Source organism: Pristis pectinata, chromosome 10 (assembly GCF_009764475.1).
Source record: "Pristis pectinata isolate sPriPec2 chromosome 10, sPriPec2.1.pri, whole genome shotgun sequence".
Lineage (NCBI taxonomy): Eukaryota > Metazoa > Chordata > Chondrichthyes > Rhinopristiformes > Pristidae > Pristis > Pristis pectinata.
The window spans coordinates 16,930,123-16,957,657 of NC_067414.1; the positions used below are offsets into that span (position 1 = coordinate 16,930,123).

General features: G+C 45.5%; 1 protein-coding gene across 1 annotated transcript in view; it reads right to left on the minus strand.

Moving 5' to 3' along the window:
- LOC127574966 (protein eyes shut homolog) overlaps window positions 1–24,872 on the minus strand; it is a 94,259-nt gene extending 69,387 nt beyond the window's left edge. The window contains exon 1 of the mRNA XM_052024535.1: window positions 24,795–24,872. Coding sequence (XP_051880495.1) covers window positions 24,795–24,858 — 64 coding nt within the window. The 5' untranslated portion in view covers window positions 24,859–24,872. The remainder of the gene's footprint in view (window positions 1–24,794) is intronic.
- Between the last annotated feature and the right edge of the window lie 2,663 nt (window positions 24,873–27,535).

The following is a 27,535-nucleotide window of genomic DNA, read 5'->3' on the forward strand; positions in this document are numbered from 1 at the left end:
TCTTTTTGTCTGTTTAGCTTTTGTTGGCAGATCTTAGCTTCAAGGCTTTTATTTCCACTGTATCCTCTTGTTCTGCAGCAATCATGAGTGTCACATCAAATTAGATGAGAAAACATAGCCATTACTTTGGAGCCGGCTTTGGGCCACAGCCAATGGCAATATTATCCACACTTTATCTCGGGCAAAAGCAAAGAGAAAAACCCTTGGCTCCTGTAGAAAGAGAATGTCAGACACAAAATGTAACCCAAGAAGGTCCTGGGCAGGAGAAATTCATTGGGTTGCTCTGGATTGCTGCCTGTGCCACGCGCCAGTGAGGGTAAAAATAGGTTGATTTGGCAGATGAATGCGTGGCTGAGGAATTGGTGTAGGGGGCAAGGTTTCAGATTTGTTGATCATTGGGATCTCTTCTGGGGAAGGTACAACCTGTACAAAAGGGATGGGTTACACCTGAACTGGAGGGGGACCAATATTCTTACGGGCAGGTTTGCTAGAACTGTTGGGGAGGGTTTAAACTTGTTTGGCAGAGGGATGGGAACCTGAGTGATAAGTCAGAGGTTGGTGGATTTAGTGTACAAGTAGATGCAGCGTGTAAAAAGACTGTGAGGAAGGATAGGCAGTTGAAAGGGTAAAATTGCAGTCAGTTGGATGGGCTGAAGTGTGTCTACTTTAATGTGAGAAGTGTCAGGAGCAATGGTGATGAACTTAGAGCATGGGTAAGTACCTGGAACTACAATGTTGTGGCCATGACAGAGACTTGGCTGTCACAAGGGCAGGAATGGCTGCTGGATATTCCAGGGTTTAGATGTTTCAAAAGGGACAGGGATGGAGGTAAAAGAGGTGGGGGAGTGGCTTTGCTGATCAGGGACAGTATCACAGCTGTAGAAAGGGAGGATGTCCTGGAGGGATCGTCCACTGAGTCAATGTGGGTGGAAGTCAGAAACAGGAAGGGAGCGATCACTCAACTGGGAGTGTTCTACAGACACCACCCCCCCACCAATAGCAGCAGAGACACCGAGGAGCAGATTTGGAGGCAGATTTTGGAGAGGTGCAAAAATAGCAGGGTTGTTGTCATGGGTGATTTCTACTTTCCTAATATTGATTGGCACCTCCTTAGTGTAAAGAGGATAGATGGGGCAGAGTTTGTTAGGTGTATCCAGGAAGGATTCCTGACACAGTATGTGGACAGACCGACTAGACGAGAGGCCATACTAGACCTGGTACTAGGCAATGAGCCTGATCAGGTTTCAGATCTCTCGGTGGGACAGGAGAGCATTATGGACACAGTGACCATACCTCCTTGACCTTTACCATAGCCTTGGAGAGGGATAGGAGCAGATGATATAGGAAAGTATTTAATTGGAGGAGGGGCTATTAGGCAGGAACTTGGGAGCATAAATTGGGAACAGATGTTCTTGGGGAAGTGCACAACCAAGATGTGGAGGTTGTTTAGGGAGTACTTACATGGGGTTCTGGATAGGTTTGTCCCATTGAGGCAGGATAAAGATGATAGAGTGAAGGAACAATGCTTGACAAGAGATGTAGACTATCTTGTCAAGAGGAAGAAAGAAGCTTGCCCAAGGTTTAGAAAGCAAGGATCAGACAGGGCTCTGGAGAGTTACAAGGTAGCCAGAAGGGAGCATAAGAATAGACTTAGGAGAGCTAGAAGGGGGCATGAGAAGGCCTTGGCGAGTAGGATTAAGAAAAACCCCAAGGTGTTCTACACGTATGTGAAGAATAGGAGGATGACTCGAGTGAGGATAGGACCGATCTGGGATAAAAGAGGAAACATGCCTGGAGTTGGAAGAGGTAGGGGAGGTGCTCAATGAATACTTTGCTTCAGTATTTCACCAAACAGAGAGACCTTGACATTTGTGAGGATGGCGTACGACAGGCTGATATGCTAGGGCATGTCGACGTGAGGAAAGAGGATGTGCTGGAACTTTTGAAAAACATTAGGATAGATAAGACACTGGGGCCGGATGGGATATATCCAAGGTTATTATAGGAAGTGATGGAAAAGATTGCTGTGCCTTTGACAATAATCTTTGCGTCCTCACTGGCCACAGGAGTAGTGCCAGATGATTGGAGAGTGGCAAATGTTGTTCCTTTATTTAAAAAAGGCAGTAGGGACAATCCTGGGAATTATAAACCAGTGAGTCTTACTTAAATGGTGGGCAAATTACTGGAGAAGATTCTTAGAGACAGGATTTATGCACATTTGGAGAAGCATAGGCTGATTAGGGACAGTCAGCATAGCTTTGTGGGGGGCAGGTTGTGCCTTACAAGCCTGATTGACTTCTTTGAGGATGTGACAAAGCACATTGATGAAGGTAGAGCAGTGGATGTGGTGTACATGGATTTTAGTAAAGCATGGGGTCCAGGGAAACTTGGCTGTGTGGATTCAGAAATGACTCACCCATAGAAGACAGAGGGTGGCGACAGATGGAGAGTATTCTGCCTGGAGGTCGGTGACCAGTGGTGTTCCGCAGGGATCTGTTCTGGGACCCCTGCTCTTTGTGATTTTTATAAATGACTTGGATGAGGATGTGGAAGGGTGGGGTAGTAAGTAGGCTGGGCTGAGAAGTGGCAGATTGTGTTCAACACAGATGTGTGAAGTGATTCACTTTGGAAGATCAAATCTGAAGGCAGAATACAAGGTTAATGGCAGGACTCTTAGCAGTGTGGAGGAACAGAAGGATTTTGGGGTCCACATCCTTAGATCCCTCAAGCTTGCCGTGCAGGTTGATAGGGTTGTTAAGATGGCGCATGGTGTGTTGGCCTTCATTAGTCGGGGTATTGATTTGAAGAGCCGCAAGGTAATGTTGCAGCTCTATAAAACTCTGGTTAGACCACACTTGGTGTAATGTTTTCTGTTCTGGTCACCTTATAATAAGAAGGATGTGGAAGCTTTAGAGAGGGTGCAGAGGAGGTTTACCAGGATGCAGCCTGGATTGAAGAGCATGTCTTATGAGGATAGCTTGAGCGAGCTAGGGATTTTATCTTTGGAGCGAATGAGGATGAGAGGTGACTTGATAGAGGTGTACAAGATGATAAGAGGCATAGATCGAGTGGACAGTCAGAGACTTTTTCCCAAGGTGAAAATGGCAAACACGAGGGGGCGTAATGTTAAGATGATTGGAAGAAGGTATAGGTGGGATGTCAGCGGCAAGTTTTTTTACACAGAGAGTGGTGGGTGCATGGAACGCACTGCCGGCAGAGGTGGTAGAGCTAGATACATTAGGGACATTTAAGAGACTCTTAGACAGGCACATGGATGATAGAAAAATGGAGGGCTATGTGGGAGGGAAGGGTTGGATAGATCTTAGAGCAGGATTAAATGTCGGCACAACATCGTGGGCTGAAGGGCCTGTACTGTGCTGTAATGTTCCATGTTCTATACGACCAAAAAAACCAGTTAGACATTATTGGCAATCAAACTGAATTTCACAGGACCCAGCTCAGCAGGAAATGTCAGGAAGAGCTTCAGCAGCACCTAATTAATATGGAATAAGTGAAATAAGTAAAGGGTATTGTGTGGGAGATGGTTTTAATGCTGATTGATAATTCCCCTGTAACTCATGACAAGAAAATCCTTGGTGCGCTCTTGGAGGTCGGATGCAGTGAAAGAGTATGAATTAGTAGTTGCGGATGCTGCAACTTATACTCAATGTGTAGGGAAGGACATGACCCGGTTGTGGGTCAGAATGGCCTAGATTTCAGGCAGTCGGTGATTTCTGTGGCAGCAAGATCAGAGAAATCAGGAGAATGAGTTTCCAAACTGATTCAAGGATTTCACTGCAGGGTTGCATTAGGTTGGGTTAACACCGGTAGGCACCAGGATTGAAGGGGCTGGAGGTCGTCTGGACAAAGCCCTTGAGAGCAGATAGAGGAGTGAGAAAGATGTGAAACATGGTAAAAACCCAGATGGAGCTCTTGACTGTGGATGTGGATGAGTTAGGCTTGTGGGCAAGGTTTCTTGCAGGGCTAGATTGAAGCAAGGAGGAGGTTGGTAGAGGGCTGGAGGAACTGACGTTATTGCAGAAGAAGGCATGGTCAGTTGGGGAGGGAGCCTGATCAGGGCCTGCCTTATGGTAGTTGAGGTGTGGGTCCCAATGCTGATGGTGGGAGGTAGATGTTGAGATTAGAAGAGGCTATCCATTCCAAAACAAGAAACAAGGAGGCCTGCAGACACGAGAGACTACAGATGCTGAATCTGGAGCAACAAACAATCTGCTGAGGAACTCAGTGGGTTGAGCAGTATCTGTGAGGGGAAAGGAATTGTTGACATTTCAGGCTGAGACCCTGCATCAGGACAAAGAATCCTGATTGTTCTTAAATGTTCATGCAATGTGTCACTTGCACGTCCAGTCACATGTACAAAGTGGAAGTCAATTTGCGCCTATTCTGATTTACCCCAACCATTTGCCTCATGCTGATCTCCTAGCCTGCAGGAAAAAAAAATCTGCTCAACACGTAAGCAAATATGAAAAGGCCTCTTCAGAGTTGATGTGGAGACAAGATGCCACGTGTGGCTTATGGTTTCACATCCTTACTTAAATGTCAGGTCTGGTGTTGGGCTGATCAAAAAGATAATGCAATCCCCAGTGTTTTTATTTCCCCATATCTGGCAAAGTCAATTGCTAATGCCTGGCTGAAAACTGATTCGAAAATAAAAGTTTGAGAAGCAAAGCATGAAAAGGAAAGCATACACAGAGTAAAACGAACAATGAGTTGAAAGCTGTAATCTCATGGTTCATATGCTGGTTCTAAATAGCTTAGTCACCTGCTTTTCTAATTAGTCATGCCATCTGAGCACTTCAGTTAGATTAGCTCCTTATAGGCATCCGGTTGTATCTATTGTCTCTATTTAAAATGGAATTTTATCTTTCAGGTTACTGCTTGGTAGGTAAAAGGCAACTTTTCACAAACAATTTGACCCTGATTAATCATGTGGTATGATTGGTCTGCATGAGCAACTAACAAGAAGAGTGAAAATCAAAAAACTGCAGATGCCGCACATCTGAAACAAAAACAGAAGTTGCTGGAAATACTCAGCAGGTCAGGCCACAGCTGTGAGAAGAGAAACAGAGTTACTGCTTCAGGTTGAAAACCTTTGTCAGAACAAACAAGGATTTTGGGCTGGATTTTAACCCCACCCAAACAGATGAATGGGGTAAGCTAAATGTTTCAACTCCCTCGAGGACATCTTCAAAAAGGCTGTGCCTGAAGAAGCAGCATCCATCATTAAGGACCCTCATGGCCTTTTCACATTACTATCATCGGGGAGGAGGTACAGGAGCCTGAAGACCCACACTCAACATTTCAGGAACAGCTTCTTCCCCTCCGCCATCGGATTTCTGAATGGTATTGGTATTGGTTTATTATTGTCACTTGTACCAAGGTACAGTGAAAAGCTTGTCTTACAAACCGATTGTACAGGTCAATTCATTACACAGTGCAGTTACATTGAGGTAGTACAGAGTGCGTTGAGGTAGTACAGGTAAAAACAGTAACAGTACAGAGTAAAGTGCACAGCTACAGAGAAAGTGCAGTGCAATAAGGTGCAAGGTCACAACAGGTAGCGTGAGGTCATAGTCCATCTCATTGTATAAGGGAACCGTTCAATAGTCTTATCACAGTGGGGTAGAAGCTGTCCTTAAGTCTGGTGGTATGTGCCCTCAGGCACCTGTATCTTCTACCCGATGGAAGATGAGAGAAGAGAGAATGTCCTGGGTGGGTGGGGTCTTTGATTATGCCTGCTGCTACACCAAGACAACGAGAGGTAAAGACAGAGTCCAAGGAGGGGAGGCTGGAGTCCGTGATGCGCTTGGGCTGTGTCCACAACTCTCTGCAGCTTCTTGCTGTCCTGGGCAGAGCAGTTGCCATACCAAGCCGTGATACATCCAGATAGGATGCTTTCTATGGTACATCAGTAAAAGTTGGTGAGAGTCAAAGGGGACAAACCAAATTTCTTTAGCCTCCTGAGGAAGTAGAGGCGCTGGTGAGCTTTCTTGGCCGTGGCATCTACGTGATTTGACCAGGACAGGCTGTTGGTGATGTTCACTCCCAGGAACTTAAAGCTCTCAACCCTCTCGACCTCAGCACCATTGATGTAGACAGATGCATGTACACCGCCCCCTTTCCTGAAGTCAATGACCAGCTCTTTTGTTTTGTTGACATTGAGGGAAAAGTTGTTGTCATGACACTATTCACCTAAGCTCTCTATCTCCTTCCTGTACTCCGACTCATCGCTATTTGAAATATGGTACACTACCTCGTTATTTCTCTTTTGTATTATTTATTTATTTTTGTTAGTAATTTTTACGTCTTTATGTCTTGCGCTGTACTGCTGCTGCAAAGCAACAAATTTCACAACATACGTCAGTGATAATAAACCTGATTCTGATAGAACTATTTCAAATCAGCCCCAAACTGCCCACTTCCAGATTTAACAGAGACAGGACAGGGTGCAGACATCTAGCCTCCTTCCAGGAAGGAGATTGGTAATTAAAATATATTAGTAAGTGTGGCAGCCTGATTTCACCCAAGCTGGTTAGGTTCCCCAGCAATCAGGTAAAAATCTAGTGACTAAATGGAGGCAAGGACAAGGAACATAAGCACTAGCCAGCCCCCCAACCTAATCAACCCACATCTCACTTAATGCACCCAGTCTGGTACAGCCATCTGTCCTGTCTGCCCTGACCTACGTTGGCTCCCAGTTCACCAACCTCTCAAGCTTAAAATTATCACACCAGTGTTTGAACCCCTCCTAGCACTGGCCCCTACCCTCCTTTATATCTTATTTCAGCCCTACAGCCCTCTGAGAACCATGAGTTCTGCCAATTCTGGCCTTACCCTGTGCACCAATCCTGCTCTGTTCAGGGTGCATGGATTGAGTTGGTGTGCACTCCTCTATGCTTAAGCTAGCAGATCCAGGCTAGTCATGTGCAGTTTCAAGTGTTCATCTGAGTTACTTTCCAGACTCCACCAATTCCATAGTCAACAGGAAACCAGGCTGATCATTTTTTTTTCAGAAATAAGCAACCATCAAAGCAAAGCCACGTTCGCTTTGGAGTAAGATCTCCACAGCATATGAATAACTCAAACTTCCAGATTTCTTTGTGGAAGCCAGTAGGGATGGAAATGGGGGATGGACAAATGACCAGAATTGGAAGAACACATGGTTCTCAGAGGGTTACAGGGTGAAAAGAGGATATAATGGAGAGAAGGCACCCCTACCAGAAGGGGTTCAAACACAGGGATGATAACTTTAAGCTTGAGAAGCTGGTGAACTGTTACCAACATAGTTTAGGGAAAACAGGATTGATAACTGTATGGGACATGCTGCATTACGTTACAAGCAGCAGCACTTCAGAAAACATGGCAGGAATATAATTGATTGTCCACCCATTAACTTTTTCATTCTGCTAAAGAACAGGTTAGTAAGCTTTTCATTAGCTGCAAAATGGTAAGCTGCAGATTTCCGTATGTTTAAGCTCTAATTACCCAAAAACGGAGTAGTGTAGATAAGCAGTATAAAACAGCTCACTGTGCTTGCACAAGTGGCTCCAGCTGCTTCTTCTTATTTCTTTCTCCAAGGATGCCATCATCCCATGGTTCAAATAGCAAACAGCCTCTGACAGGAAATCTGGGAGCGGTCAGGGAGGAAGAATATATTTGGAAAAGGAAGGCGTACATAAATTCTACCTGGAGCTCGTCTTAAATGGTCTCAAACTGCTCTAACATTGACACAAAGCACTTCAACAGTGGGTTTGTTTTTCTAATATTCACTTGTTCAACAGGAGAGTAAAATATAATGACCATTGCTCTTCAGGGATCACCAGAATGCTGTGGTGGAGAACATTAAATAGACACAAGGTTCCCAGCTCACCATGGACAGATTATCAGCAGACACTCACATCTGTCACTCTCAACCTCCAGCTGCACTTGAGGTTCTGGAGGAGGAAGAGGAAGAGAACCAAAGGAGATAAACCAGACAACACATCTTCCGGGACCATTTAGGAGGAGCTCCTTTAACTGTGTATATGTGTCCTGGTCACCTTGAAAGATGCCCAAACATGGAGAATGTAACTAACAATGAAAGAAAGGGTTGGCTTAACATAATGGATTTCACAAACCCAGGACATCCCAAGTCATTATAACAGCCACGTAGGTCCCTTTGAAGTGTAGTCATTGTTATAATGATGCAATGATACAAGATCCCATAAACAGCTACAGATAAACCATTTTCCCAATGTTGATTGAGAAAGAAATATTATTCAGAAGGGTCCAGTGCTAGGAGGGGTTCAAACACAGGGATGAAACTTTTAAGCTGAGGAATCGGTGAACTGGGAGCCAACATAAGTCAGGGCAAACAGACAACTCACCTACTCGACTTTGAATTCATACATGAGGTCCTCTATGCCCACCTAAGAGGGCATATGGAAGGCCATTGCAGAACTGTACATATCCCAACAACCTTTCTGCCACTTCCACAAGGTCTTTGCTCAGTCATTTAGTGATTGTGACTGTAATAGCTTATCGAAAACTGACAAATCTTGTCTCCCATGCAACAGCAAGTGGTATCTGCCAACTGCAACACTCAGTTACATTACACAGATTTTCTTTGCACAGAAATGTCATTAGGTACACAGATGGCACTTAATCCTTCCTTCCTACCAGCTCACTCAATCCTGCACTCACCTTCTTTTGTCAGACTGCAAACCAACATCCAGCAGAAATTTATATACTGTAAAAATCAAAGCCATTGTCCTTGATCCCCAGCACAAACTCTGTTTCCAGCCACTTATTTCAGCCCCCTTCTGGGTAACCCCCACCCTGAGGGTGAAACAGATCCTTAGCAAGCTGGTGTTCAGGTTTCATCACTGATTCTGCTGCTTCCATCTCTGCAACATTGGTATTGGTTTATTATTGTCACTTGTACCGAGGTACAGTGAAAAATTTGTCTTGTATACTGATCATACAGATCAATTCATTACACAGTGCATTGAGGTAGTACAGGGTAAAAACAATAACAAAATACTGAGTAAAGTGTCACAGCTACAGCAAAGTGCATTGCAGGTAGACAATAAGGTGCAAAGTCATAACAAGGTAGATTGTGAGGTCAAGAGTCCATTTCATCGTAAAAGGGAACTGTTCAATAGTCTTATCACTGTGGGATAGAAGCTGTCCTCGAGCCTGGTGGTATTGCCCTAAGGCTCCTGTATCTTCTGCCGAATGAGAGAGGGGAGAAGAGAGAATGACCCAGGTGGGTGGGGTCTGTGATTATGCTGGCTGCTTCACCAAGGCAGCAAGAGGTATAGACAGAGTCCATGGAGGGGAGGCTGGTTTTCGTGATGTGTTGGGCTGTGTCCACAACTCTTTGCAGTTCTTGCAGTCCTGGGCAGAGCAGTTGCCATACCAAGCATGTCGCATCCAGATGGATGCTTTCTATGGTGCAACGATAAAAGTTGGTGAGTGTCAAAGTGGCATGCCAAACTTCTTCAGCCTCCTGAGGAAGTAGAGGCACTGGTAAGCTTTCTTGGCCATAGCGTCTACGTGGTTGGACCAGGACAGGCTATTGGTGATGTTCACTCCTCAGGACTTGAAGCTCTCCACCCTCTCAATCTCAGTACCACTGGTTGTAGACAGGTGCATGTACAACATTGTCAAACTGCATCAACTCGTGTTGCAGCTGAAGCCTTCACTCAAGTGCCTCTTAGCTCCCGACTTATCTACTTCAATGATCTTCTGGCTGTCCTTCTTCTTCCATGTAACATAAATTGGAGTCATTTAAACTCTGCTGCCTCTATTTTCGCTTGCACAAAGTACCATTCATCCAAAACCTTTTGAACCCTAAATTTGTTGGTGGACCAGTAAAATCTCAAATTTTAAAGTTCTCATAATTGTTTTCAAATTACTTTGTTCCTTTCCCACTCACTATTTCCATAACATTTTCCAGTTCTACAAGCACCTCAACTGCAAGGCTGCCATCAAAAAAGGCCCAAAACTCTGTCTCCCCATCTTGCTCTTTCCTCATTGTTCTCTTACCACTTTGGCCTATCATGTTCATGCCAAATATCAAGCACCCATCTACACTGGTTCCATTTATCAGTACCTGATCTATATGCTTTTATGCCTTGGCATTTCACGTGCTCACTTAAATACTTCTTCAATGTTGTGAGTCTCTGCCTCCACTACACCCTCAGGCAGTATATTCCAGACTGCAAGTGTCCTCTGGCTGAAAATGTCTTCCTTGAATCCCCTCTAAAACTCCTGCCCCTTACCTTCAACCTACGCTCTCTAGTTTTAGACACTTCTACTATCAGGAAAAGTTTCTTCCTATTTACCCTTACTATACCACTCATAATTTTGTACCACCTCATGCAGGTCCATCTTCAGCTTCCTCCACTCCAAGGAAAACAAACACAGCCCATCCAACTGAAATACTTCATCCCAGGTAATATTCTGGTGATTCCCCTCAGCTCCCTCTCCACTGCATTCATGCTGTTCCTCTTACTGTGGTGACCAGAAATGCACACGGTACTCCAGCTGTGGCCCAAGCCATAACCTCCCTTTTTTCGTAACTAATGTCTCTGCTAATGAAGGGAAATATCTCCATGATCTTATCTGTCCATGGTGTCACCTTCAGGGATCCTTGGACTTGTTCACCAAGGTGCCTTTGTTCCTCAGTACTCCCCAGGGCCCTATCATTTATTGTTTGTGCCCTAACCTTATTAGTTCTCCCAAAGTGCATCACCACCTACATATCAGGATTAAACTCCATTTGCCATTGCTCTGACATTGGCATGGTAGGAATTGTTCTCTTGTGAAGCACCTGTGGACATTTTAAAATATTAAATCTATAAAAACAAGTTATAGTGTTCTATTATTTGTTTGCCAGTCAATTAATTCATCCATCTATCTCTTCTGAGGGAAAATGAATGAACAATACAACAGGCATTGTTCAACTGCATGTAAAAAGGTCAGCTTCAGTCTGAAGCATTTTCACCTCTGAGTCAGAAAATTGAGATTCCAGCCTGTGGATGCTCCAGTGCAGTACCAAAGCCCTGCAGTGAATAATATCTGCAATGAGATATTCAATGGAGGATGCGTCTTCCTTCTCCAATGGATATACTGTAAATATCCAATAGTAATATTCCAAAGAAGTGGCACAGTGGCACAGAAGGTAGTGCTTCTGCTTCACAGCTCCGGTTGCCCTGGTTCAACCTTACCTCCAGTGTTGTCTGTGTGGAGTTTGCACATTGTCCCCATGATTGCATTGGTTTCCCCCCCCCCCCGGGATTCTCCAGTTTCCTCCACCTGCTAAAGCCCACGCTGGTTGGTAGGTTAATTGGCCCACTGTAGATTACCATCTGTTGTAAGTGGGCAGAAAGGGAAGCAGGGGAGTATTATTAGGCATGACAGAGAAAAGACTAAAGGGAACTAAAAGGGGGAATGGGTTTGATAGGATCACTCTGAGACCTGGCAGCAACTTGATTGGCTGAATGGCCTCCTATGTTGTAAGTAGTGTAGGCAGGCAGGCACGGTAGTGTTGTGGTTAGGGTAACACTTTACAGTGCCAGTGACCTGGGTTCAATTCCAGCTGCTGTCTGTAAGGAGTTTGTACGTTCTCCCTGTGTCTGCGTGGGTTTCCTCTGGGTACTCTGGTTTCCTCCCACATTCCAAAGACATATGGGTTAGGAAGTTGTGGGCATGCTATGTTGGTGCCGGAAGCGTGGCGACACTTGCGGGCTGCCCCCAGAACACTCTACGCAAAAGATGCATTTCACTGTGTGTTTCGATGTACATGTGACTAATAAAGATATCTTATTTTAAAAATATGAAGTATGGAAAATGTAAATACAAGACAAAGTAGATGGGTTTTTCCTGATGTCCTGGCAAATATTCATTCCTAAGCAACATTAATAAAACATTTCATCCAGCCATTTATCACATTATTATCTGTGGATCCTCCTTTGCTCATATAGTTGCCTTGTTTCCTGCACTTCAACTGAAGTCATACTTTAAAAGTATCTCATTGGCTGCAAAATACTTTTAAGACCCCCTGAAGTCATGCAACATGCTACATAAATACAAATCTTTTATTTTTCCCTGGACAAGTGGCTGGAACCCTGAAAGTGCATGACATTGTCAATGGCGTGAATTTGTTTCCAAAATCTATACTGCCTCCATAAATAGAATGGAGTTCAATTCCATGAATGGGTAACTGAGCTCCAAACGCAGTTACAAAATTAAACCTCTCCCATGATTTGTCCATTATTTTTAAGAGTTAAGAAGACCACACACTATAGTCATGGCCGTCCATTCCTTTGAGGCACCTCAGCCTCAAGCTGAAATATCAGACAGTGCTTTGCACCACTTGGTATAGATGATTATTGACATGCTTAAGCAAAAGGTTGGGTGCCTTGACTGATCAGGGAATTAAACCAGCAAGGTTGTCAAAAGGGATTTTCCCTGCTGAGTCTCATGCATTTTGCACTGCCTTGGCATGTTCCCCATGACAGCGTGTAATTTGGTCAGACGGCCATGCCACATTACACACAAGTGGGTTGCCAATCTCCACAGTGGCCTTCAAATGAAAGGCTATACATGAATCCAGACTGGTGCGCACATGCATTCATACCCTTTGTAGTTTCCCTGAGTGGGCAGCCTGCCAAATTTCTTAAGCTGAATAGCAAACATTCTAATAATGTGTGCAGACAAAATCTGAGCTTTTGGGAAGTAGATCAATGGCAACCATTGTGACTTTAAATGCCAGAGTCAAGTTTTTACAGAAGTGTTTACAGAAACTGTGGAAGTGTTGCAAATGTCTTCCCTTCTTGTAGTACCTCTAAGACAACATCAGTATCTTAATGCTTCCAATTTGGAGCCAGCTTATTTTTAAAGGGCAGCCAGCAGCCCCTAGAATGCTGTTAAGACGTGACATTCTTCCACTTGAATCCCTGTGTACTGCATGCATGTCGTGTGCTGTGAACCAGGAACTGTTAAAATATTTACCACATTTCAAACTGCAAAGTCAGAACAATGTGCTTCAGGAAGTCACAATGCCCAAGCATCAATGTTCCCAGTACCTCTGACTCAGGATATTGTTATAGATCTCCATATACTGAATGGGCAGGGCTAAACTACCTGAATAAATAGTCCAGCCAACATAGACTCACCATGCCACAGCACAGAGCACGAATCTGACCTATTATACCTGCTCTGACTTTTTGCAAGACCTCCTCGTCGAGACCCATATACAGCTTTTTGTTGTTAATGTATATGCCCAAAAAGAATGCACATTCAACCTGGTGAAAAGCATGACTTAGGGGCATAACTAAACAAACAGGACGAGAATCAATTGCAGAATATTTACTTTATACATCAGATAATTTCATTCCCTTGTAAGGAGCAACTGACTGAAGCTCTTTAATGAACATAGTCTCCATGTTTTCTTTCTCATTCCCCAACCACTTGCATAAGCAGTAGCAGTTTAGGAAACAGTATGACTCTCGATGCTTGTGGCAGATGTTCACGGCAAACTACAGATAAAAGAACTAAAAATCTATGCTGCCAGCAACTTGTAGCTACTTTAGCATGCTAATTACCATTGCCTGTATGCCCCTAATATAATGGAGAGCACTTTCAATTCTAATTTGAAAAAAAATTGTGCAGTACACTATGCAGAGTGTTAAGGTGCATAGTTTATGGAATATAAAAGCTGGCTGTGCCTTTAGGAAATCCTCATCCATTAAAAGAAATGAAACTTTGAATAACGTGTTTAATTATCATAGGAATGATGCTAATATATTTTCTTTTTGTAAAAAAAAGTGTTCCTAAAGGATCTCAGTGTTATCCAAGACCTTATATTCTAAATGCACATGAAAGAGAAAGTGGCCTTTTAAAAGTGAAAAGGCTGGAAGTAACAGTTTACTAAATCATCTGAGGGAATTGAACAGCACCCTCATTCCCTTTCTCCAACAATGCGCTAGCACTGCCTTCCAGTTTTATGATGCATTCAGGAAATGTTGTAATTAAAACTGTGGGACTCTACGCTGCTTTTTGTGGCAATTTTACAAACACTTAAAAAATATGTGCTTTTTTTATGAGTGAAAATGGTCTAAAGGATGTGATGGCATAACTACAGAGTACAAGCCAGTTACAGTGATACCCAGTGTGAAATAGAAGGCATATCTTCTAAATACTATACATAGTTAAAAATGGTTGGCTGTAGTTCTTTTTAAAAAGTGTGATTTAAATTTGCACTTTTTTAAAAGTTATTTTGTATACAGTACTGATACACTGCATTACATGTATTCTAACCCTTCATACCAGGGTCATTTTACTAGGTGTCTGTTTGGCTGATCCTGTGGTCAGACTTGCCTAGAAGCAGGTCATTCATCCAGCCTAGAAGAAGGCCTTTCAGTCCTTCCTACTGATCCCAGTTCTCTAAAAGAGATAACCAATTAGATAGACCGACCTCACTCCCCATAATTCTGGAAATTTTCAAATGTATGTCCAAGGCACTTTTGAAAGTTATTATTGAACATCCCATCACCTTTATGGGTTGGACATTTCAGATCACATCAACTCATTGTTTTAAACAATTTCAGCTTGTTGCCATTACTGGTACTTTTGCTAATTATCTCCCACTGAAGCCAAGGCTACAAACACTATCAAGGCTATCAACTCCTGGAAAGAGTAGCTCACCAATTTCCCTGTCCTCTTCACTGCAGAGAACCTATACCCATATCAAACCATCCCTCTTCAAATTATTTCTGAGTGTCAGCCATGTTCTTTTTCTTATCACCCATATACTTTTAAAATGAATAGATTCATGAAATAAAGAGAATGCTCATAGCAGTCATGGAGATAAATCTTTAACTGAAGGGTAAACAGCTATGTTTCTCTCTGAAGGGGTAGGAGGATGATCATTGCACTTGGCTGCTTTCCAGCTCCTGATTTTGGACTGCAGTGTGGCGACTCACCGTCTAGTCGGGCGAACCGGCTCGGCAGTCGGGTCGCGCGGCGTCAGAGCGACGAGGCCCAAGATGTCGGCGGGCCTCGTCTTTCCGAGCGACGGGGAGAACCTGCGCGCAGGAAAGTCCTGATGACGTAGGACTTACGTCATTACCGGTTGTTTTGGGTGGGAACATTCTCCCTTAAAGGGCCCGCGCAAGGCGGGAAAATAAACCAGTTCTGTTTGGCAATCCTCCGAGTAGAGTCTTGTTTTATTCCGCGGTAGCAACTGCTACATTGGTGACCCCGACGGTCCAAACGGCTTTTGGACCCGCGAAATGAACGACAGCGCAGCAGCCAACGCAGTGGCTCTCAAGCTGCCCACCTTTTGGACAATTCGGCCCAGCGTCTGGTTTGACCAGGCCGAAGCGCAATTCCACCTTCGACAGATCACCTCCGACTCCACGAAGTACTACCATGTGGTTAGCTCTCTGGACCAGGAGACAGCCGCCCAGGTTGGAGACTTCATCCAGTCGCCTCCGGAGGAAGATAAGTACCCGGCTTTCAAAGACCTTTTGATCCGGACCTTCGGCCTCTCCCGTCGTGAGCGCGCCGCCCGCCTGCTTCATCTGGATGGCCTGGGGGACAGATCCCCATCCGCCCTAATGAATGAGATGCTGGCATTGGCCGAGGGTCACAAGCCATGCCTGATGTTCGAACAGGCCTTCCTCAAACAGCTCCCCGATGACATCCACTTGTTGTTAGCTGACGCCGACTTCAGCAACCCCCGTGAGGTGGCCGCCCAGGCAGATGTTCTGTGGAGGGCCAAGCACGAGAGCGGTTCGTCCGTCAGTCAAATCACCAGGCCGCGAGCCCAACGCCCGCCTCGCCCGGCCCCAGCAACCGAGCAACCACGCCCCAGGAACGCAGATGACGACACGGGTGACCAGCCGTGCTTCTACCATCAGAGGTGGGGTGCGGAGGCCCGTCGATGCCGCCCACCCTGCAAGTTTCAGGGAAACGCCAGGGACAGCCGCCGCTGATGGCTACGGCGGCTGGCCACCGACAGAGCCTCCTCTTCGTTCAGGACAAGAAATCTGGACGGCGTTTCCTCGTTGATACTGGAGCGGAGGTCAGTATTTTGCCCCCGACACACTCGTGACAGGCCACCAGGTCCTCTACTCAATGCCGCCAACGGTACAACGATACGGTCTTTCGGCACCCGTACGCTTCAATTACACTTTGGCGGCAGCCGTTTTACCTGGACCTTTATCCTTGCCACCGTCGCCCGACCACTCCTAGGAGCCGATTTCCTTCGGGCCCACAACCTGTTAGTCGACCTGCGAAGGAAGCTGTTAGTCCACTCTAGCACTCTCCGGACCTATCCCCTGGGAGAAATCGGCCCACCAGCCCCGCGCCTGGACTCCATTTCCCTTTCTGACAACGATTTCGCCAAGCTCCTAGCCGAATTCCCATCGATTTTGGCACCTTCGTTTACAAACTCTAGGCCCACACACGGGGTACGACACCACATCATTACCACAGGGCCACCCCTTCATGCCCGAGCACGACGATTACCTCCAGACAAGCTCCGCCTGGCAAAGGAAGAGTTCCGTCACATGGAGGAGCTGGGGATTGTTCGCAGGTCAGACAGCCCCTGGGCCTCCCCCCTGCACATGGTCCCCAAAGCCACCGGAGGGTGGAGGCCCTGCGGTGACTACCGCAGGCTGAATGACGCCACCACCCCGGACCGCTATCCCATCCCTCACATCCAGGACTTCGCAGCGAACTTACACGGGGCCCGCATCTTTTCCAAAGTGGACCTTGTTAGGGGATACCACCAAATCCCGGTCCATCCAGATGACGTCCCCAAAACTGCGATTATCACCCCATTCGGCCTGTTCGAATTCCTTCAGATGCCGTTCGGCCTTAAGAACGCCGCGCAGACCTTCCAGCGGCTGATGGACGCGGTAGGCCGAGACCTGGACTTGGTGTTCATTTACTTGGACGACATACTGATCGCCAGCCGTAACCGCCAGGAACACCTTTCCCACCTCCGCCAGCTGTATTCCCGCCTCTGCGATTTCGGCCTCACAATCAACCCGTCCAAGTGCCAATTCGGACTTGACTCTATCGATTTCCTCGGCCACAAAATCACCAGCGACGGGGCAACACCCCTACCCGCCAAGGTGGATGCTATCCGCCATTTTGCCCGCCCCGACACAGTCAAAGGCCTACAGGAATTCCTTGGGATGGTCAACTTTTACCATCGTTCCATCCCTGCTGCAGCCCGTATCATGCGCCCTCTGTTCTCGCTGCTGGCTGGTAAGGGCAAGGACATCACCTGGACTGACGAGGCTGTGGCTGCTTTCGTTAAGGCCAAAGACGCCCTGGCAGACGCCACGATGCTGGTACACCCCAGGACTGACGTCCCGACTGCCCTCACGGTAGACGCGTCCAACACCGCGGTGGGTTGGGTACTGGAACAGCTACTCGAAGGCCGCTGGCAACCCTTGGCATTTTTCAGCAAGCACCTTAGACCGCCCGAACTGAAGTACAGCGCTTTTGATCGGAACTTCTAGCGCTGTATCTGGCGGTCCGGCATTTCCGATACTTTCTAGAAGGCAGGCCTTTCACCGCTTTCACCGATCATAAGCCTCTGTCCTTTGCCGTCTCCAAAGTCTCCGATCCCTGGTCAGCTCGTCAGCAGAGACATTTATCCTACATTTCCGAGTTCACAACTGACATCCAACATGTCTCCGGAAAGGATAATGTCGTTGCTGATGCACTTTCCAGACCAACCATCCACAACCTATCCTTGGGTGTCCACTACACAGCCCTAGCTGACGCACAGCAAGCCGACGACGAACTGCCCAGCTACAGAACCGCAGTCTCGGGTCTGCAGCTCCGAGATTTCTTGGTTGGTCCAGGTCAGCGGACCCTACTTTGCGACGTTGCGACTGGTCAGCCCCGCCCTATAGTCCCTGCAGCCTGGCGGAGACGCGTTTTTGACTCGGTACATGGGTTGGCGCACCCGTCCATCAGATCTACTGTCCGACTGGTCACCAGCAAGTTTGTCTGGCATGGCCTGCGCAAACAGGTCAGTGAGTGGGCCAGGACTTGTCCGCACTGCCAGACGTCAAAAATCCAGCGACACACCAAGGTCCCACCACAGCAGTTCGAGCCTACCCGTAGGAGGTTCGACCACATACACGTCGACCTCGTGGGCCCTCTACCGGTTTCAAGAGGGGCCCGGTACCTCCTTACCATCGTGGACCGGTTCACGAGGTGGCCAGAGGCAACCCCCCTGACTGACATCACCACTGATTCCTGCGCCCGGGCGCTGCTCACAACTTGAGTATCACGTTTTGGCGTTCCGGCCCACATCACTTCAGACAGAGGCACCCAATTCACTTCCAGTCTCTGGGCTGCATTAGCGAACCTGCTAGGGACACAGCTGCACACCACCACGGCCTACCATCCTCAATCAAACGGGTTGGTGGAACGTTTTCACCGCCATCTGAAATCGGCCTTGGTGGCCCGCCTGAAGGGTCCTAACTGGGTTGACGAGCTGTCTTGGGTCCTGCTCGGCATACGCACTGTCCCCAAAGAAGACCTCCGCACTTCGTCAGCTGAGCTTGTATACGGGGCGCCACTAGTTGTCCCCGGGGATTTCATACCTGCCCTTCGGGACCAAGGGGAACAACCCCCAGCAGTCCTACAAAGACTGCGCGAGAAGATTGGCGACTTGGCCCCGATTCCCACCTCACGGCACGGTCAAGCCCCATCCTGCCAGGCCAAGGAACTACGGGACTGTAAGTTTGTTTTCATTCGCAGGGGCACACCTCGGGGGCCATTGCAACGACCATACGAGGGACCGTTCCGAGTCATACGGAATAACGGATCCACTTTTATTTTGGAGATTGGAGGCAGGGAACAGGTTTTCACGGCGGACCGCCTCAAACCGGCCCATTTGGATCTGCAACAGCCTGTCGAGGTTGCCACGCCGCGACGCAGAGGCCGCCCCCCTAAGCGGCAGCTGGCACAGCCCACGGACCTTGGGGACTGTATCGCCGGTTCTGGGGGGGGGTTGTGTGGCGACTCACCGTCTAGTCGGGCGAACCGGCTCGGCAGTCGGGTTGAGCTGCGTCGGAGCGACGAGGCCCAAGATGGCGGCGGGCCTCGTCTTTCCGAGCGACGGGGAGAACCCGCGCGCGGGAAAGTCCTGATGATGTAGGACTTATGTCATTACCTGTAGTTTTGGGCGGGAACATTCTCCCTTAAAGGGCCCGCGCAAGGCGGGAAAATAAACCAGTTCTGTTTGGCAATCCTCTGAGTAGAGTCTTGTTTTATTCCGCGGTAACAACCGCTACAGCAGCCATAAATTATAGACTGTCCCTATTGGTCTGACAGAGGGTATCTTGAGCTCTTCACACCATGAATGTGCCTCCTCCATATTTGCGGCCCATGCCTCCTTCCAAGGGATTGATCATCAGGGCTACAAAAATGCATTGAACCTACAAATACCAATGTGGACTCAGCTCCCTGACCCTTTGGGTGAACTCATTCCAACCCTACCAAGGCAAGAGGAGATTGCTGTAAATTTAAAAAAACACTGCAGATACTGGAAATCTGAAATAAAGACAGAAAAAGTTGGAAACACACAGCAGGACAAGTAGCATCTGTGGAAAGCAAAAAAAAAGTATTTAACATTTCAAGTTGCAGACACCTTGTCAACAAGGCAATAGAGACAGATGGAAATCCCATCAGAGAAAGGAGAAGGATTTCTTCAAGGTGAGCATTCCTGGAAGAGAAGTGGCCATGAATTCAACAGTAGATGAAAATAAAACAAAAACTGCAGATGCTGAAAATCTGAAATAAAAACAGAAAATGTTGTGAACACTCAGTAGGACAAGTAGCATCTTTGAGAAACAGAGTTAAAATTTCAGGTTGAAGACCTTTTGGGTGATAGTGTTGGAGGGATGGGCTATTTGAATGCTAATGGAGATGCAGCCATCCACAGTTTTCATGCCAACTCAATAATAACAGTTAAATGCAAAATCCTGCAGAAAGTGGAAAACTGAAACATGATCAGGATCTGAAAGACCTGGAAGTAAACAGCAGTTTTGAATTAGAGTGCATACCTGAAATACTGTCTGCTGACTACAGTTCCCCTTGTTTTTGTTTTGCTGCAGTTGCTACCTTCGACCCACACCCATCCAGCAGACAAAAGACAACTGCTGCACTCAGGGTATGTGAGTCTTGGGGAATAACATATACACAATGAACATATGCATCACACCCTCAGAAGATGAAGTAGGTGGGATACAAGCAGATTATATGTCGTCTTTAGATTGAGTGGCTTTTAGACTTCCACAGATCAAACTCCCAGATAGTGCAGCAGATAAACTCCAGAGAAACATTGTAGGAGCCATTAGGAAATAGTGTTTCACTTTCTTTGACTATTAGTTATATAGCTTAAGGACTTGCCAATAAAAGTTTACTTAACAATCATGTATTGTCCATTTGTGGGTGAGCAATGGGAGGTAGTAGGTAATTTAACAAAACCTTCAGGAATAGGTTCAACCAGAGTTGCAACCTTAAGTCAGCCAAATAAGCAACTAGCATTCATTGCAGCAGATATTAGCCCGGTGAAGTGCTGAAATATCACAAGAATAGCTTGTGTTTAAATGAGGCCTTTAATGTTGATAACCCTGACGCACTTCGCACAAGCACAATCAAAAAAAAATGACATAGAGCCAAAAAATGAAGTAGTAAGATTGGTGACCAAATCATGGACAAAGGTGTTGGTGTTAAGGAACAGGTTAAGAAAGAGGTGTTAAAGAAGAGAGAGGTGAAGAGGTGCTGTGGTTTTGGGAAGGAATTGCAGAACTCTGGGTCTCGGCTGCTGGAGAGAAAGCAGTCAATGTGGCACACATAATTTCTGAAATATGGGAGAGTAGTGTTAAATTCATGGAGGATTATGAAGCTGGATGAGGAAGGGAGATGTGAAAAATGGAAGGATTTGAAAACAAGAGTGAGAATATTAAATAAAAACAGAAAATGACAGAAATACTCTGCAAGTCCAGGTAGTACAGTACCTGGGAAAAGAGAAACAACCAGCATTTCACTTCCAGAACCTGTTGGTAGAACAGAGTGAGAATTTTAAAACCATGGCGCGGCTGGAATTGGAGCCAATGAAAGTCAGTGAGGGTAAAGGTGATGGGTGAACAGGAGCTGGCATCAATCAAGAAAGCCCACAGAGTAGAAGACTTTGACTGGTGGAGTCCACTCAAGTGAAAAGCATGGCTTTAAAGTTTGGAAGCAGAACCTGAGCATACTTGGAATATTCCTGACAATAGACCTAACAGGGAATACACAGAGCAAAGGCTTTTTCCCAGAAGTATTAGTTGAGGGAATAACAGACATAAATAGAGTTACGACCCATGTAATGGGTTCCCAGAAGCTTACCTATGGGAAGATAAAACCTTGGGCACTAATGCATCAACTTGCTACTATGGGTTCCTGAGAAAGAAACAAAAGCAAGAATAGAAGCAACAGGGACAAATGGCCAGAGGCAGTGACACAGGTCGTGAGGAAATGGAATTTTGGAGAGATACCTGTGTTCTGAATGCAGTTTCTAAAGTTACTTACTTAGGCATGTGATTCATGCAGAATTTGATAAAGAAGGAAAAGAACTGCTAATAACATTCACCATAATGTCCAGTGTGCAAGTCGAAAATTGTTTTTCAAAGGATACTTAATGTGGCAGTGCAGCTTATTCAGTTTGCTGAGCAGCGACGGGTTTACAGGAGAGCCTGAACTGAAATCTGAGCTGCATATATATCTGATTCTGCAGAAACCTCCCTTATCACATGAAAGAAAAGCACAGGAGACTGGATTTTATGGACTGCACTTACAATGTGCTTGCTGTGATTTATCACCAATGGGTTACATTGTACAACAGTGTCAAGTACAGCAGCAGTGTGTTTTATTAATAATATTTGCAAGGAGGAAAACAAATGATCGGAAATACCAGATCGGATGTGATGTGGGGTGTTGTTGTGGGGAAGGGGGGAGGGGACTGAAAAATGTGGATAATTGAGAACTTGAAAAATAAAATCGGAAATAACTTGCCCAGAAATTATAAGGGAACTGTTGCTGTTAAACTTTCAGTCTTTTGCATATTTCTGGGATGTGGAAAGATATCAGTGCAGCCAGAGGTAACCCACGCAGCCACAGAGAGAATGCCCAAACTCCACACAGATGAGACCCAAGGTCAGGATTGAAGATGGCTCCCTGGAGCTGTGAGACAGCAGAACAAATGCTGCTCCCAATTCACTGTAAGTCCTTGTACTATACTGGATCAAAATCCACTTGGCTGCTGGAGCTGGTTCACGTCCCAAGAAAGGGAGTTTTTAAAAAAGTGCAAGGAATGATACTCCCTAAATTTTTCACAAGGCATTTAGTGTTAAAGTTGTCTGAAGAATAATTCATTTTTCTGTTAACAATGGCCTGCTAATGTAAAAATAATTTCAGGGAATGAGGGCTAATCAGCCTCTGGCACTAGAATGACAGGCTCCATAATATATTCTGGCAGCTGAAACTTAATAATATTTTTAACCTATTTCATGACTATTAAATTGCATTTACTTCACCTACTTCAGTCTTCCTGCCTTCCAACTATTTTACAGAATTCCTCCCTGCATTTCCTTATTATTTCTTTCTCTAAGTGGTAGGTCTTAATTTATTCAGTTTATCCACTCATTAAATCTGCTAATGGCTGCACTCTGAAGTTCTATGAACCCATATGTTTGCTAACAACATAGGAGGCTGCTATCCTGCCCATGGAGTCTTTTGGCAGTTCTCAGAGCCATCTCATCAACCCCCACTTACTTTCCAGTAGCCTACTCTCTCATACATGCCCATGAACAGCTGCCTGGGGTATTACCCTCTCATATGAGGGACAATTTATAGGTGCCAAATAATCTAATAACTCACACGTCTTTGGACTGTGGGAGCAAACTACATAATCACAGGGAAAAAGGTGCAAACTCCACACAGACAGTGCTGGATGTCAGAATCGAACCCGGGCTGCTGGAGCTGTGAGACAGCAGCACTACCTGCAGCACCACTGTGATGTTCCAGACATGCACAACCACCATATACACAAAACCCTCCACGACACTGATAATCCCCACTCTGCTCAGTGAATAGTACTGCAGGACAGAATCTTATAAAGCTCTAAACAATCTGCTGGAGGAACTCAGCGGGTCATGTAGCTCCTGTGGGAGGAAAGGAATTATCGACATTTCAGGTTGTAATCCTGCATCAGACTCAACGAAATGTCAGCATTTCCTTCCTTTCCTCCCACAGATGCTGCATGACCTGCTGGGTTCCTCTAGCAGATTGTTTGCTGCTCCAGATTCCAGCATCTGCAGTCTCTTGTATCTCTATCTTATAAAGCTTGTTAGTATAGCCTACTCTGAAGTGTGATTGCCATGCAGGCTAGCACAGAGTACACAGCACAGAACCAGCTTAGTCACCACAAATGACCTGTGCCAGCAGTTAAAATCCACATGATATTCCTCTCACCCAACTTCATCGAACCCTCTAGGTATAACCTATTCCTTTGTCCCTCATCTTTTGTATTTAATTTCCCCAAAAATGCCTTTATGCTGTTCAGCTCAACCCTACCATGTGGAATTAAGTTCTATATTCGTTCTTCTTTATGAATAAAGAAACTTCTCCTGAACTGCTTATTGGATTTATCAGAGGCTACTTTATGTTGATGCTCTCCAGGTCTGGACAGTTCATATGAAAATATCTTCTCTGTGTTAGTGCGTACACAGTCTACACGATGTAAGTGGATAGAGACGGTTACTTACGAAGAAAATCTAGTCTTAAAAAGATACACCCCAACAAAGGTCTTTATGCCTGTGTATGGATGGTTGCTACTCCAGCCTTCATTACAAAAGAAACTGGGATACAGGAGTGATGGTTGGTATGGATGCAGTGGGATGAAGAGCTTGTTTCCTTTAACTTTAGAAGTGGCACTTCAGAGGTTACTGACCAATATCAGCTTCCCTCCAGTGATAATTCAGCTCGAGTGTTTTCCAACCTTTTGTTTTCAATTTCTTCCATGTCCCACCCTTTCCTTGTGCTCATCCAAGAACTCTGCACTGCTCCAGTTCTTGATCATGGCCACTGCTCTTCCAATGGTGACTATGCCTTCAGCTGGTAAAGCTCTAAAATTTGGAATCCCCTCACTGAACCACAGAAGTCCTCCTGACCTCTCCTTCCTTAGAGAAACTCCTTAAAATCTGCCTGTTGAACCTGTCCTGATAATTCCTTATGTAGCTTAGCATTTTGCTTTGCTGAAAACACCTCAGTGAAGCGCTCAGCAATGTCTGACAATGTAAAGGTGCCGTATAAGGGCTATGGATGATATAGTAATTGCCAGAAATTCCCAATTGCATTCATGTATTGAGTGGGTGACACTCTCAAGAAATACTTCTGAAAAAAGAGACACAACTTTAAATAGGTCAATGTGCCTGAGTGTTGATTATGATCACAGAAGTTGCTTTCATCAAACAATTATTCAAGAACTGCACTCTTTCACTTGGATGAGAAACACTGATTCAAGTTTTCTGGCAACTCCTACTAACATTTATTTTTTTCTGTTTCTACCTGCTGTGGATTCCTAACAAATTAATTCCTTGAATTAATAAAAATGATGCTTGGACTTCTAAAATCAAAAGAAAGGTGCTTGAGATGGTTGAGATTCACTTGAAATTACACTGCCTTTTCCCACTCTTACTTCAGCTTACCTGAGTAACCTGGGGGGCACCTGCACTCATACTGCGGAGATTCATTGGATTCACTGATGTCCATGCATGTGGCTCCATTCTGGCAGCGACTCGGATAGATTAAGCAGGCATTTTCCACAAGCTGGCACAATCTCCCTGTCCACCCTGAGACGCAGAGGCACTGCAGAAAGAGGAAATATATTTACACTTCGGGCACATGTGAAAAACCCTTAATTCCATGCACAATTGATAATTCCTCTTAATTTGCTCCAACATTTTAAAGTACATGTATAAACTTCTGTTCATAATTCTAATATCTGCATAGTGTCTTGTACAATGTCTGAAAGAACTTTACTAGTATTAAAGCATCTTTGGTTTTCTGAAACACTGCAGCATCAGAAATGTGAAAACCAATGTGTATACAAGATCGAACAAACCACAAGGTAATAATGTGGAGACACGAGACTACAGATGCTGTAAGCTGGAGCGAAAAAAGAACAAACTTTTGGAGGAATTCAGTAGGTCAAGCAGCATCTGTGCAGGCAAAAGGATGTTTTGTGTCAAGAGCATGGAGGGATGAGGCAGAGACTCACAGTTTATAGGTGGAACCAGATGAGGAGGCAGATGGGCTCAAAGACAGCTTCTATCGGTGCCCTGGTACGATAAGGTGGACTCTTGGCCCACAATCTACCTTGTTATGACCTTGCACCTTATTGTCTACCTGTACTCCACTTTCTCTGTAGCTGTGACACGACATTCTGCATTCTGTTATTGTTTTACCTTGTACTACCTCAAAGCACTGTGTAATGAATTGATCTGTATGAACAGTATGCAAGACAAGTTTTTCATTGTACCTTGGTACATGTGACAATAATAAACCAATTCCAATTCCAGATGGAGCCAGGTGGGGGAGGGGGAGGGGGAGGAGTGGAATTGGGAGACAGCATCTAGTGGGTGACAGGGAGCGATAGATAAGGGGAGAGAAAGAAAAAGCAGAAGGAGGGGAGGGTGGAGGTAGAGATAGAGGCTGAAGGTGATAAGTGAAGATATAAGTGACTGCAGATGCTGGAATCTGATAAGTAAGGAAGATAGTAATGTGGTTCTGCATTGGTGACTTTTCCTGAGGCGTAAATATTAGCCAAGATGCCAGGGACACCTCTCCTGCTCTTATTGATAAAAGTGCAGGAAATTGTTTGCTTCCATCTGTGAAGGAAGGCTGGATCTTAACATAACTGTTCCTCTAAAATATGGCACAATACAGTCCATATCTCCCTTAGTAGTTAGCTGGTCAGGATTTAGTTTTTAAATTTGACCATTACAACTTGAAACACAACCTTCAGGTTCCAGCTGAGAGGTTGAATTTGGCTGTGCAAAACAGAAATGTGTTTTACTGTAGCAGTCAAAAACTTGTAATCATTGCAAATGCAATTAAATTAGCTCCTCCTGGGTGATAATCACCTGTTGTCACATTGGATTCTGGCTGTGTATAGACGTCATCTGGGCCAAGACATATGTTGCCAGGGTCAATTCCACATGTAAAGTTACAATCAATAAGAATAAGGTAGGATGGGAGATGCAGAGTAAGAGGGAATGAGACCTCTAATGGCACTCTCAGTCTTGGATTAAATCCCACGTTGAAGCAGAATGGGCAAATGTTAATCATTTCATCATGTTGATCAATAAATGCAGAGTATCATCAGCAAACAAGAAGTCTACTTGGTCCTTCAAGTTAGTGCCATCTCTGTGCAAAGCTAACTGAAATGTTCTTCCTCATTAATTCATATGCTTGGATAAGAGAGGCAACCACAGTAATCCTGTGCTCCAAGACAGGCCAATATCAGGAACTCTAGTGAAGAATTTTACATACTTGCCTTACAACACCAGTGACAACCTGCACTCCCACCATGGCTACAGCCTTCACCCAACCTAATCTGATAACACCCCCCTCCAATAACTGATCATACCCCAATCACCAATCCAAACCCCCAATCACTGAGTCCCACCTGTAACTGATAGTTACAAGCCCATGACCTGACAGTCCATCAACCCCTGCTAGTGACCTATGATCACCATCCCATGACTACACTATCCCCATCCATGACTGGTGACCACATTTCCTCTGATGTATCATCCATTCCTGGCAGCTGTGCCCTGGCTCAAACTGGCTTCTGAGCCACAACCCTTACCCCTATGTCAAGGCCTCTCCCACCCACAACTCCTCCGCATTATGCCCTGACTTTGGACTCCCCGATTTCCTTTGCATGCTCCAAGCTTGTGCTTGTGACTCTGGCTTGCAAGCACTATTAAAGGAAGAACACTTGCATTTATCAGGTGCTCATTAACTCCTCAGGACACCACTAAACACTTCATGGCAATTGAAATGTTTTTGAAACATAGTGACTGCGCAGCAAGCTCTGACCAGCAAATCACTCAGCAAGGAGAGCACATGTGAGAAATGAAAGTACAAGGACTGAAAGAAGAATGAGGAAAATCTGGATGCCATGAGGGCAGGATCAAGTTGTCAAGTAGGAGCAGAAGTAAATGGAAGGATTCAAGAAGGATGCAGCTCTGTGCAAGTGACCATCTCATCACCAGCAAGTGGGTGACCTCTCATGAAGTTCTGCATCAAGTGATCATGGGATAAGATCATTGAACCTGGACCACATCAGCCCCTGCACTCTTTCTTTGCCCGTACTCCTCTGGTACCCTGGTGGAGATGTAACCTTTTGGGCCTCTGGATCCTGGAGGCATCTGGAAAGATG